This window comes from Filicampus tigris, chromosome 4 (genome assembly GCF_054856515.1).
Source record: "Filicampus tigris isolate MCC_2025a chromosome 4, RoL_Ftig_1.0, whole genome shotgun sequence".
NCBI classification, from domain to species: domain Eukaryota; kingdom Metazoa; phylum Chordata; class Actinopteri; order Syngnathiformes; family Syngnathidae; genus Filicampus; species Filicampus tigris.
In genome coordinates this window covers 19,047,807-19,062,335 of record NC_141220.1, presented here as the reverse complement: position 1 = coordinate 19,062,335, position 14,529 = coordinate 19,047,807, and the positions used below count along the sequence as shown (strand labels likewise).

Sequence of the window (14,529 nt, the reverse complement as noted above, 5' to 3'; positions counted from 1 at the left end):
CTAGTAGGATTTGCCTTTAGTTTTTTTTGTTTTTTTCTTAAAGTGGAAATCAACCCAAACATATTTCTTTCAAGAATATGTTCCCAGCAGGCCCACTAGTGGAAACACGGCATTCTGATTAATAGTGCATTTGTGGAATATGAGTCAAGCTGCAAAATCCAACACTTTTTAGCCATCTCAGGGGACGGCCATTTTGTCACTTCCGTCGACTGAAAATTACATCATACCTGCTCAGGGCTCAAGTAACGACCAATCACGGCTCAGCTTCAGAAAACAGGTCAGCCGAGAATGGCCAATGGTTCTGAAATAAAAATTTGATAACCACTATATAGTAAGCATATCAGTGAAAAAAAACTATCATGGCTAACAAAACAAACCACAGTTCATTTGAAGTCAAACCATTTCACGCTAAAATTGATTGGAAATTGTTTACTGTTTAGTTTAGGAATTTTAGGATCATTAATCAGCAGCACCTCAAAGATTCGCAAAAACGTTTATTTTTTTTTTCATACTTTTGTAAAGATCTTATATTTCTTTTACAATTACCTGATAATTTCTGGCACTGCTCTATGTCTTCACTGTCAAGAAGGTCCTCCGAGGAGAAACACTATTGTGGTCGACACCTACAATATAAGATGGGGAAGCTCCATTGGCGCTAGTCTTAGAGGGCATTGTTTGTTTTCAGAGGGTTTGCCAAATTCCTCGGGACAGTTTTGACGAGAGGCTGCTCCGTTCTCATTGTTGTGAATGCATATTGACATAATGCTGTTTAACTTCAGCATGTGTTTTTATTTCACAAAACGGAACCATCATTGACTCACTGCTTTTATACAAACAGAAATCTATGTGTTTAAGATGGCTCAGGACTTAACAAGGTGGCAAAATAAGTAGTTTAACACGTTGGATAAATGAAAGTGAAATATACTGTAGGTACTTACATGTTTTTTGTGTGTCTTATGCTAGATCAGTTTCAGTTCAGTTTCATATACAATTGTGCTTTTCTAGTTAGCTGGTGCCGTAAAGGCCAAAAATAACATTACCTCTTACACTCACTGAAAAAAAACGTTCACACTCACAAAAAATACTTTCACGTAGACCTAAAAAAAACTGTCACTCACATCAAAATACTTCTGACATACAGCCCAAAAAACAGACTCACACCCCAAAATACTTGCACTCTCACTAGAATACACCTATTCTACAACTATTTCTTTTCCTTCATTTTATTTATAAATCACCAAATCAAAACAGGTGTCAAAAACCTCTCACGCTCACCAAATAAACTCTCATACCAAAAAACTCTCGCACCATATAACAATTTCTTAAATACATTAAAGAAAGAAACACATAAAAACTTTCACCAACCCTCTCCTTCACCAAAATCCTCTCACTTAGACACTCAAAAAGCTATCAATGAGAGGTAAATAATTGTTGTCCTCATTTATCATTGCTTTTCCATCCTTGTAGAACGCCCAACCTGCTCAGTGTACGTGCAAGAACAATCTAAAGGGTGCCAACTCAGCCTGAGTTTACCACGCTTGAGCTAGATTTGACCTTTAGTGGGCTCACGCTCGATTGGAATGGATAGATGGCTAATATTTAGTCAACGTACGCTCGGCTGATATACAGACAGACTTTATTAAGACATGAACACCTCGGTATATAAAGGGGCACAACCCACTGCTTAAAATGTTCTAGTTGACTGAGAAGAGCATACACTCTTTGTTTAAGTAACAATACAATACACTGGCATATGCCGTATTCAAAAACCAGAGAAGTACATGAACAAAAGAGTAACATAAGGAAAGCATACATTTCCACAATCCATCTGCATTGACAATTCGCTAGGGCCATTTCGAATGTTTGTTCTACTTACAGGAGGACGTACGGTGATGTTGAAAGATTAGCATGAAAATATATCAAGGGAGCACTGTGTGCGTCACACGGAAATGGAGAAGATGTGTTGTTGTAGGCAACCTCTTCATACGTGTGTGACATAATGCTGACACCCATAGTGTCACAATTTTACCCCTCCTAAACTGCAAACAGCCAATGAACTATATTACATGGCACTGGTCATTTGGGACCAGTCCACCCAGTTGATGACAATGGAAACGCACGGGATGGCGCTTGGATGGGTGATAACGTGGCTCAGCCTCTATTTTGGACTGTCTGCTGCATCCAGTGGTGCGTATAGGCTTATGACTGGACACTTCATTAGGTACACCTGCACGTTCTCATCCAATGCAAGAGCTGCATCGATGTTCAAACGGAAATGCCATTAAACCGTACCAGTCTCCTTGAAATACGATATATATATATTTTTGTTTTTGAATAAGGAAAATAGCACTCTATAATGTTGTACTTTATCAAAACGTTGACTAATAACATAATTGAATTGAATATGAAGAGTTAAACTGTCAACGCGTCATGATTAATTCGTTGATTTCCAGTGTGTGCACCTTGCCCACCAGAGATAGTATAATACAGTCATTCAGACAAATGAATATGTTTCACAGCTACTGTAGGTGACTCAGTAAGCTCCTGTAATATTCATTATTTTTTGCATAGGATAAAGAATATATGTCTGTGATTGTGAGTATTATTGTATTTCTGTCTACGTGTTGCGGCACGGTTTGAACTTTAAAGATGTGTAACGTCGCAATATACTGTATGATATACTCGGTAGCCTTATTGCGTTTCCCATTTTGTGTTAGCATTGAACGAGTGGACTTCGATGCAAAGTTGCAAGGCAATGTTAGAGTTATGATTCTTCTACACCACTGCAAATGACCATGATATAATTTTTAGAAATTCTGAGGCAGCTCTTGTATTGAATCTCATGAGTGATTTTTTTTTTCGATCAAAAAGAAATCATGAGTGCGTGTGCCAGTGTTCCTAATAAAGTGGCCTGTGAGTGTGAGCCATGCATAGTGCTAAAGTTTCAGAGTCAATGCCAAGTAAATCTCGTATCAAGCATCTACTGTACAAGTTCTTCTGTGTAGTGTATGCAATTTGGATATGGGTTTTAATTTTAAATAATAATGGGACTATATGTATATGTGTCATTTTGGTTGTGTGCAAAATTTCATAATAATGCAGTATATGTGTGGCTAGCAATGGAAACAATAAATATTTTGTTTCCTTTTCAAGGCCCATTTCAGACAGTGACAACAATGCCAGTATTTACAGGTAAGTTCAACTTAAAGGAGACAAATTGTCTTAACATGTCAGTGATGTGCTTTTGTCAATATACATCAAATATCAAGAATTATACTCCACTTTACAACCCCTATTGCTTGTAATCATGGAAAAATTCCAACATTTTCAAGAAAAGGAACATATCAAATTTCACATTCGTTGGTTGAGGAAGCATATATATAGTGCCGAGATTAGCCCTTTTCTTTTATTAGTTTTTTTTCAAACAGTACAGTATAATACTGTTGAATGTAATTTTTCTTTGGAAAAACACTTTTTAAAAATTTTTGTAGGCCAGTAAATCGGACCACACTGACCAGCCCTTTACAAAAAAACGTCCAATTTTTGGCCCCCAAAAAATCTCACATTAACACATTACAAAAAAATCTGCCAATTTGTTGTATTTATAAATTGTATTGTATTTCTCCTCTGATGTAAAGTTAAATACGAAACAAACACAAAAGGACAAAGTAAGGTAAAATAGTCCAACGTTCAGCCTATAATTCATATCTTTATTGTTGTAACTGTTACGGGACCAAAAAACAATGTTATTTTTGTCCTTACAGTATTTTGTTTAAGTAATAGTTTTCTGAATTCTTCTTTTTCTTCTACCGAATACAGTATTAGCAATATATATATATATATATATATATATATATATATATATATATATATATATATATATATATATATATATATATTCAGCTGTTTCATTAAGTCCCTTCATTTGCAACCCTGTTATAGAAGTGAGCGCATCCCACGATGACCAGTTCTGCAGCACATGGGGAAACTACCATTTCAGGACTTTCGACGGCGAATTCTTCCAGCTTCGCTCCAACTGCAACTATCTCCTTGCATCCAACTGTAAGGGCAGCTATGAGGATTTTAACATCCAACTGCAACGGCACCAAACGGACTCGGCCGCTCCTCTCGAACGGGTCACTATGAGACTGGAGGGACTGGTGGTGGAAATGACCAACTCCTCCATCATGGTCAATGACGAGATGTGAGTATGTGTGAACATTTGACACAGGGCATGTATTATGGGTCATACATGGAGGTTAACCCATACCTGTAATGATTTTTTTCCTTCTAGTGTGACGTTGCCTTTCAGTCAGACAGGCCTCTCCATCGTAAGGACATTCTCCTACATTAAGTTTGAGGCGACAAGTGGCGTGGTTGTTATGTGGAATGAAGAAGATACGCTCTGGGTAGGTCCAACCACCATATTATTCTTTTCCATTAAAATGAATGTAAATCCAATTTATTTCTTCCAACACGCCCCCCCGAAAAAGTGCCCGACCGATATGGATTTTTTTGATGATTCCTATACTGCAAAATCCAATTCTGGGACCCGAATAATTTTTAGCAAGCCACAAAAAAAAGCCACAGCATTGTTTAAAGGTAGAGTTTGCAGTCTTGAAGCTGCTAGCCAGATTTGAATGTAGCCTCACTTCACTCCTCCCTCCACCCCTCACATGTCTGCCCAAAGAAACGCCCACATCTCACTAACGCGCGTGAGTGGCGGCACATTAAAGCAGCTACATTACTTATTCATGTTGGAATATTGCCAAAAACGAAATGTTACCGGTTTGATGTTGTATTTTTGGATTGTACAATTAATGAAAACCAAAGACAGTCAATCAATTTACCTGATGACCCGATGGGAACAGTTGTTGGTTCAAATCCTAAACAATATGTAAGTGCCCTTGAGTATGACATTGAACCCTATCTGCTCAGAGAGTAAAATACATTTTCATATGCGATAGAGGAGCGGCCTCTTCATGCAAATTTTGTGCAATTTGCAGATTGAGTTGGATGCTAAGTACAAGAATCAGACGTGTGGTTTGTGCGGTGACTTCAATGGAGACCACACTGATGGTGAGTAAATGTTGCACTAGGGATGTTCAGTATCACCGTTTTCAGACTGAAACTAGTACGAGTATTCACTCTTGAGAACTCACCGATCCCAATACCAATTACTAATAGCACTAATTATTTTAATAAATGTATTATAATTAACGCAATCACAGATAAGTGTGAACAAAGACCTTTCGGTCTTTCTGATGTGTCAAACCGCTGCGGTGTAGCGCCAACTACTGGCGATGAGGACTTACTCAATGTCAGATTTTTGGTTGCTATAAGTATCTGTGGCTGGTATTGACATCTTTCATGAGTACCCAGTGCCTTGAAATGTGGACAGTATTGACCCGATACAGATACCTGGTATTGTTACTCGCCTATTTGAGTAATTATCCACCCCCACCCCACTAGCCCCCCTGAAAAATATATATTTACATCTGGGACATTTCGGCAAGCAAAATGTAATACTCTTCCTGATGAAAAATAAAAGATTTATTCATCAAAATTCTAGTAATACTGTATACAGTATTCAAATGGCTATAGATTTTTTTCTAACTGATTTCACAAAGCTGCACAAATGTTCAACATGCATTTTACTTTTGGCCTTTTTGTTTGATTTTTTTTTATGCCATGCTAGTTAAGGTCAAAAGAAAAACTAAGACACTTAACATTAAGCTTACATTTGAACATGAACTTATTTTATTTACATTTAACATTCAACTTTTTTTTCTAGGATCATTTGTAAGTGAGAATTGGCTGTTATTAGACTATGACATCATGTCAATTTTGGGGAACACCCTGCATAATGTTAAATATTTATGATTTACAACAATCCCAAATGAAATGTACCAAACCTTCTTTTCCAGGGACGCCTGAGGAATTAGACGAGGCCTGGAATACCAACAGTCCAACTGACAACTGTGATGAAATTTTGCCTCCTTTCCCTCAAACCTGCTCCCTAAGTCAGGTATCTAAGTGAAGGATGGTGTCAAATAAATATTTGTCAAACACAGGTCAAACATTTTGCTTTGCCCCGCAGAGAGCCGATTGTGAGAGTTTCGTGTCCGGGGCTTCTTTCCTCAGCTGCCATGACCGAATCAACAGTGCAGCCTTCGTGGAAGCTTGCGTGAAGGACTTGTGCTCCTGTAAAAGCAACTCCACCTCTTGTTTGTGTTCAACCATGGCAGAGTACTCGCGCCAATGCGCACACGCGGGCGGTGTGCCGCAGGAGTGGAATGCACATTTGTGCGGTGAGGGAGACAGATATTTGAGATGCTCATTCATCGGAGTCACTTTCATTCACTTTTACTCCCATTTTTTAATTAATAGGTAAAAAAACATGCCCATTTAACATGGAGTACAAAGAATGTGGGAGCCCCTGCGTGGACACCTGCAGTGACACACAGAGGAGCCAAGTGTGTGAGGAACACTGCGTGGACGGATGCTTCTGTCCACCTGGTAGGGTCACACACATACAGATACAATGCTGCCTTCTGATTGGTGTGATTTAACTCTGAGATTTTGAGGTACAAGCCGTTGTTTGGATGATTTTTTTTGCTTTGACTTATGAGCAAAAACCACATAATGAGAAACGCCACAGACGGGCTAACAAATAGCAACTACATGGCGGTGTTATAACGCTTTAAGCAATGGATAGGTGAACACAAAGCTTGAAGCAACATATGTCGATGTGTGTTAATATGACAATAATACAAAAATAATCACAGGCATATATTTCTTATCCTCTGTGAAGAATGCCTAATATTACTGCCATACTGAGGAGCTGAGACCGAGTATACTCCATGTGCAAAATATTTGTCTGTATTATACTTTAGTCATACGCAAAAAATTTAATATTTGTATGTATTCTATTTTTTTTGTATGACTGTACACCAGGCATTCCTTAACACTGTCATATATGTCATACTCAAAAAATGTAAATATATGTATCCTAACTTTTGGACTATGACCGTATATTATAAGGCATGCGCACCAGGAGGAGCCATTTAATTCAAGGAAAAAATGTGGCAAAAAAGGTAATTGTGGAAAAGGTGATTTATTTTACTTATTCAATTCAAAAGGTGGCGATATGGACAAGTGGTTAGCACGTGTGGGGGTTGAATCTGTACTCCGGTCTTCCTTTGTGAAGTTTGCATCTCCTCCTCATCTCCTATCACTTATGCTGCGGCACAAACATTAAGCAAATCAACCAATAATTTCCCAATTTGTCTCCCAAGGGACCCTCTTGGATGACATTGGTAACAGTGGCTGTTTACCCCTGGACCAGTGCTCCTGTATGCACAACGGCAAGCCTTACAAACCTGGCCAATCCTACTCCAGGGCCTGTCAGACATGGTGATGACTACACTCTCTTCTTCATCCGGTTTAGTGAAGTTGCTTTGTGAAGCTGACTTAATTGTTTGGGCAGCACGTGTACTCAGGGCGAGTGGAGGTGCCATGACACTGACTGTCCTGGTGTCTGCTCTGTACTGGGTGGCTCACACATCTCCACCTATGATGATAAGACATACACTTTCCATGGGGACTGCTCTTATGTTCTCACAAAGGTAAGGCCTTCACATTGTTTAAGACTGACTAGATTCATATTTTTCCTCAATCATACCCCTTTTCCTAGCTACCCGATAAGGTTATGATGACGTGCCATACGATATGTGTTGGCCGACAGCAATAGTTGTAATTCCCCAAGCAGTGGTACAATGCATGTTTTCCTCTGTAGGAGATGAACGGGACTTTCATTGTCCTGGGTGACCTTGTCAAATGTGAAAAATCCGATAAATCAACTTGCCTGACTGCAGTCACTCTACTGCTACCAAAATCCACGGTAAGGATAGTTTTGTTTACACACCATAGAAGACATATTTTATTATACTTAAAGAGCAAGTCAACCCAAACATATTTTTTTCAAAAATTTGTTCCGAGCAAGGCCCACTAGTTGAAACAGCATTCTGACAAATATTGCGTTTGTGGATTAAGAGTTAATCTAGAGTTTTTACCCATCTTTGGGGGCGGCCATTTTGTCACTTCTGTTGACTGAAAATGACATCACAACTGCTCAGGACTCAGGTGGCGACCAATCACGGCTGACCCGTTTTCTGAAGCTGAGCCGTGATTGGTCATTACCAGAGCCCTGAGCAGTTGTGATGTCATTTTCAAGTCGACAGAAGTGACAAAAAGGCCGTCCCCTGTGATGGCTAAAAAGGGATGGATTTTGCTGCTTGACTCATATTTCACAAACGTAATATTAATCAGAACGCCGCGTTTCAACTAGAGGGAATGCTGGGAACATATTCTTGAAAAAAATATATGTTTGGGTTGATATCGTCTTTAATGCATTTTCACATACAGATGATAGCTGTTGACTCGAGCGGTCAAGTTTTAGTCAACAAACTCGCCTCTCGTCTGCCTTTCTTCACGGGTGAGTGCGTTCTTTCTCTTTTCATTTCTTGTCATGAAAAATGAAGACATTCATTTGACTTGCATGTTTGTTTTCCTACAGATGATGTCACAATCTTCAACCCATCCACATTTTATGTCGTGATCCACACTGTTTACGGGCTTCACCTTGAGGTTCAGCTCACACCCATCATGCAGGTTTATATCAAAGCCAGTCTCCCCCACAAAGGCAAACTCCTTGGTAAGTTGTCGTATTTGCCCAAAACCTTTGGCTTTTCTGGCTACTCTGTTCTGTCAGGTAACTTTTCTCTATCTTTCTGTCACTTTGTAGGTCTTTGTGGAGATTTTAATGATGTTGAATGCAATGACTTCAGAACCAGAAGTGGAATGATTGAGGGGACGGCTGCCGCATTTGCCAATTCGTGGAAGACTAAAGGAGGCTGCCCAGATGTCAACAATACACTCGGTGACCCCTGCCTTCTGAGTGTAGACAAGGGTAAGTTATTGTAATTTAAGACATTTTAAAAATCATATTCATAGTTATATATCATTGAAATATTTTATCAAATATTCAGCAATAGCACCAAAATCAATATAACGGGAGGTAAAAAAAAATCCCATAGGAAATATTGGAACTAGAAAAAATCAATTTCAGGGTCAGGCAGTCACCAAATTAAAACCTTATTAACTACAATATATTTTTAAAGTAATGTTTTAACATTATTCTGCATTCCCAAATGATTATACTGCATGTTTATGTGTCTTTTTAGAGAAATATGCTCACCACTGGTGCCCCATACTCATCGACACAGCAGGGGTGTTTTCCAAGTGCCATTCCGAGATTAACCCAGAGGACTATCTAGCTGTAAGCATTTGTTCTGCATACTTGTCTTAAATGGTTGTGCCTGCATTTTTTCATTTTTGTTTATACATTAATTGAAAAAAAAGGACTAGGGAAAATATTGCAATAATTTCCTAGTTGTGTAAACAAAATTAATTCATTTATGGGTCATCTGGATCCACACTAATATATAAAACATGATTTCATACATAAAAAAAAACTTTAGACACATTTGTCCATTTGGCTGACATTTTGCAGTGATATGCTACATTCACTGTGAGATTACAGTTTGACCAAATAAGAAGAAATGCCGGATAAGCACCAAATGTGATGTATGGCCCATTACCGATCCCTCCACAAGGATTTGTGGGGGGTGGGGGAGCGGGGGCTCATCGGTTCGTGACAGTTCCTACATTTTTTTTTTCTCTGATGGCAGCAACGTAACCTGAATGTTTATGAAAGTCAGAACGTGTTATAGTCCATCGCTAAATTCCACTTGTGCATAAGTAAAGTTAGAATTACAGTACATTATTTAACCTGAAAAAAATCGTGGGTCATAAATATAAAACAATCAGATGAAAGCTACGATGGTAACTGAGCGTGTCGTTTAATGCCACGTGATAAGGTATTCTTACGCCATTGCGCAAGCCAATTTCTTGCACACTCTCTAAACCTCAAAATGTCATCATGACAGTGAATATTTGTATGAAATACCTTTTACGTCATAAATATAAAAACACTAATGAAAAACAGAAAGTACAGCAATAGCCGAATGTGTTTTCTGTATCGTATATTACGTCATTTATAGACCGACGCCCCCATGTAATTGTGTTCAGTAGTTGCTAATTCACTTCCAGTCAGGTAAATGACAACATAACCTCCTTGGTGGTGGTAATACATTTATATTGAACAACTCAGCTTGATACGTTCTCTTCCTACAGTCTTGTATATATGACACGTGTGCTGGTGAAAACATTTTGGATTCTGTATGTGCTACCATGTCCTCCTACGTCCACGCGTGTGCCGCCGCTGGCGTCTCCTTGACAGGATGGCGGGATGTCGTGTGTGGTCAGTTTCACCCAAACATAGCGCAGTTTACTGTAATCAATTGGATTAAGCCTGACTGTATTGCATGTTCTCCCAACAGGGAAATACACATCAGCCTGCCCTTCAACTTTAGTGTTTGATTACCACATGACAAGCTGTGGTCGCACGTGCCGCTCTCTGGGTCTGCCGGACTTAACCTGCAATGCCGATTTGACACCTGTGGACGGCTGCAGCTGCGCTGAGGGAACTTACCTCAACGAGGGGGGAAAGTGTGTGCCAGCCTCCCAGTGCTCTTGCCATGTGGGAGACATGGTGCTGCGGCCTAAACAGACCATCAGGGTCCATGGACAAATTTGGTGAGGACCATATATTACTCACAAAAAATTAAGGGTATTCGGCTTTCGGGTAAAAGTTCTGGATAAACAATGCGGAGTCTCACTCTGACAAAGGACAAACTTTAACTTTAGCCATCTTTTATTTGCATGTCAGCGTCTGCCGTGGTGGGAAACTCAATTGCACAGGAAATCTTTTGACTGAATGTAGGTACAATACACAAGCACCCATCAGAACAGTCTCTCTAAAATAGTTCAAAATTAATTTGTTCATCCAGCTATCCATCCATTTTCTGTAAAACTTGTTAAGCGATAATGAAAATTATGAAAGAATTTTTTTTTGTTTTTTTTTTTGACCAATGCTAATGTATTTTACATGGTGTCCTTTTTAACAAATGTGTTCACTGATCAGCATGCAGTGCTCCAATGACTTTCTTCAACTGCTCAAGTGCAAAGCCTGGTGACCCGGGGTCAGAGTGCCAAAAGACTTGTCAGACTCTGGACACAGAATGTGTAAGACTCAAATTATTCAGAACTGATATTATACTTTTGTTTGAGATCATCTGTATGAATACTATTTTTGTAAAGATAGTAGTGTATACTGTCAGATAGTTATTAATTTGTGACTGTGCAGGTTTGCGCAACGGTGTGGTTGATGAGTACGTAATTTGCCATTGTGATTCCGTTATACAGGTTAGCACCCATTGCATCTCAGGCTGCATATGTCCCGCTGGCCTCTTGTCTGACGGTAAAGGAGGTTGTATTGAGGAGATTAATTGTCCCTGCACTTATAACGGACAATCCTACAAGCCGGGAGAGACTGTTAAAGTGGACTGCAATACCTGGTAGGCACTTTCTTTTGTGTCCTTTTACATTAGTGTTGCTTACTTATCTTATCTTACTTGGTTTCTCTGAACTTTATTACATGATGAAAGCACTTGTAAGAGCCGACAGTGGGAATGCACCAATCAGCAGTGTGACGGAACCTGTACGATATATGGAGAAGGTCATTACATCACCTATGACGACAAGAAATTCTCCTTTAATGGGGACTGTGGTTACGTCTTTACTCAGGTATCACTTGTGCTAAATGTTTGATTACCTTTTCATGCTTTATTGTAAATGTACATTCTTCTGATCTGATTTTCATCCAGGATTACTGTGGGGACAACAAGGGTGGCACCTTCAGGGTCCTTACTGAGAGCATTCCATGTGGACCAAGTGAAAACACCTGCTCGACTGCTATCAAGCTCTACTTAGGGGTACATCATTCTGTGATAAGATATTGCATGTAAACTATTGTATGGGGTTCCAGGTTTACGAAAAGTTAGAAAGTTTTGAGTTCACGAACAGTGCACAGTGAACTAATTTGTGTATTCGTATAAAAATACGATGTCAGGCAGCGCAATAAGACACACTCAGTTGCTGCTGTGCGCACAGTTTTTTATTTGATTGTTAGATGAATGTTTTTCATACAAATATTTTGTGTAATTATTACTTTACTATTGCATAAGTGTAGGTTAGTGATACAGTACAGTCCCGATCTACATCCAAATTTAGGTTAAATCCCCACCATAGGGAATTTATTCATAATCTGAGGACCCCTTATTATGACAGAGAGAATGTTACAAATGCAAAGAGCTGAATGATTTAAGGAGGAAAAATTGCTAATGTTTCTTTAATATTGCGATTATGATTTAATATGTGATTATTCTTTCAAGGTCCTCTTCCAATGTAGTATTTTTAACAAACACAAGCAATAAAAGAATCTTTATTACAATCAACAATATCATATTTTTATACATAAATGTTTTGATCTTATAGGTTAGTTTTACACTAAAACAAAAAAATGAACCATGAATTAATAGGAAAAGTTAATATCTACTGTACTTCAATTAGCATTGATAACTTACTAAGCACTTTGATTTGCATTTTTTTATGCATTCACTACGACAGCTTTACAATATCCGACCAAAAAATTGTGGCATAAACATAAATCAAAAATAAGATGACAACAATAATGCAAACAAATCTGTGGCTTTATCGCTTCAACTTTTTATGTTTCATGAAACAGTGAAATGCAAACATGTCGACTGCACTTCTTAAGCACTGAAATTCATCTGGTAAGATAAAATGTAAAATAAATGTAAAATAAAAGCCTACCAACCAACCAAAATAAATCTTTTAAAGCTTGAAAATGCATTCTACCACATTGACATTTCAACTTGATTAATTAACTTTTTTTTCCCTTTTTGTTTCAGAACAGCGAAATTGTCCTTAAACAGGGAACTGTGATCAAACAAAAAACAGGGTTAGAAATACCTTATAAAGTCCATACTATTGGACTATACCTTGTCATTGAGGCAAAAAATGGTCTTGTTCTCATCTGGAATAAGAAGACAACACTCATGATCAAACTGAGCTCCGCATTTAAGGTGAGGGAACAGGCATCAGTGATTGTTGTCATCTCTATAAACTAACTATGTTTAATTCATCCCAGGGTAAAGTTTGTGGTCTGTGTGGGAATTACGACGGAAACATCAAGAATGATTTTACCACCCGAAACAAAGAGGTGGTGGTGGATGCCTTTGAGTTTGGAAACAGCTGGAAAGTGTCACAGAGCTGTGCCAACACAAATGCGCTTAAAAGTCCCTGCACACTGTACTCGCACAGGCAGGCGTGGGCACTAAAGCGCTGCAGCATCATCAACAGTGCAGTGTTTGGTACCTGTCATTCAAAGGTAATGCAATATACTGCACTTAAATTCCGTACAATAACAATACACTTGTTGGTTATACTGTCAATAAAACTCGATTCATTTTTTACAATGATTACTCTTCAAAGGTAGATCCCCAGCACTATTATAATGCCTGTGTAAGAGACACATGTGGCTGCACTACTGGAGGAGATTGCGAATGCTTCTGCTCTGCTGTAGCGGCCTATGCAGCCACCTGTAATAAGGCCGGAGCTTGTATAAAATGGAGAACTCCGTCTGTCTGTCGTAAGTGCTCGGATTAGATTTTTTGTGCAGAATAAATCTAAGTCTAATACTGCATAATCCTCACTGTTTCACAATTAAATTATACTACGGTTCATTTGTTATAGATGAATATAGATTCTGTTAATTCATAAAAAGTTCCAATGTATATACCGGTATAAGTACACTTGCTTTTAGGGATTAACATTGTTTAAATTATTAAAATATCTCTTCTATAATCTGTATTTTAATATTCATTTATTGCCTTTAATCAGCTCTATTCTGTGATTACTACAATCCTGATGGTGAGTGTGAATGGCACTACGAACCTTGTGGAAAATCTTGCATTAAGACTTGCAGGAACCCCTCTGGAAAGTGCTATACTCAAATTCCAGCTTTAGAAGGTATGTTGGTCATTATCAGTATCAGTCAATAAAATGGATGCATTTGATGCATCCCTGATCATACCAATGTTTTAACTCCTACGGGTTGGCTTCCTTGTTCTGCCGATTATGTGCTGGTTCTATTGACAGTTACATTTTTTCTCTTTAAGGCTGCTATCCAAGGTGTCCACCCGATCACCCTTATTTGGAAGAGGTAACATTGAAGTGTGTGTCACTGGAGAAATGTGGGTGCTATGATGATGAAGGAAAACATTATGCCGAAGGAGAGACAATGCCTCCGATAGAAAACTGTCAGAAATGGTAGGATATTTTCCATGAAACACCTAAGCCACATGTATTTTTCAAAAATGTGATCATCTAATTTGCTCTTCAGTATATGTTCTTCATCGGAGAGGCAGTGCATCTACAGCGTTGAAGGTAAAAACATCACGCCGCGTCATTGTTATTTTGATA

At 38.6% G+C, this 14,529-nt stretch overlaps 1 protein-coding gene across 1 annotated transcript; it reads left to right on the top strand.

Annotated features, from left to right (window-relative positions):
- Positions 1-3,176: 3,176 nt before the first annotated feature.
- On the top strand, positions 3,177-14,380 carry LOC147148804 (mucin-2-like). The gene is made up of 26 exons (XM_086027364.1): positions 3,177-3,192; positions 3,943-4,204; positions 4,295-4,409; positions 5,007-5,079; positions 5,928-6,028; positions 6,101-6,308; positions 6,391-6,519; positions 7,299-7,416; positions 7,490-7,628; positions 7,799-7,903; positions 8,428-8,497; positions 8,579-8,716; positions 8,807-8,971; positions 9,246-9,340; positions 10,258-10,384; positions 10,464-10,719; positions 10,853-10,902; positions 11,108-11,208; positions 11,389-11,540; positions 11,631-11,769; positions 11,850-11,957; positions 12,957-13,130; positions 13,196-13,435; positions 13,540-13,696; positions 13,948-14,076; positions 14,226-14,380. The coding sequence occupies exons 1-26, from the start codon at positions 3,177-3,179 to the stop codon at positions 14,378-14,380; spliced, it is 3,522 nt and encodes a 1,173-aa protein (XP_085883490.1).
- Positions 14,381-14,529: the final 149 nt, after the last annotated feature.

Bases quoted from the DNA above. Each gene is read 5' to 3' on its own strand.
- LOC147148804 (XM_086027364.1), top strand. The intron at 8,498-8,578 runs GTGAGTGCGTTC...GTTTTCCTACAG, and splicing joins TCGTCTGCCTTTCTTCACGG to ATGATGTCACAATCTTCAAC. The intron at 13,131-13,195 runs GTGAGGGAACAG...AATTCATCCCAG, and splicing joins AACTGAGCTCCGCATTTAAG to GGTAAAGTTTGTGGTCTGTG.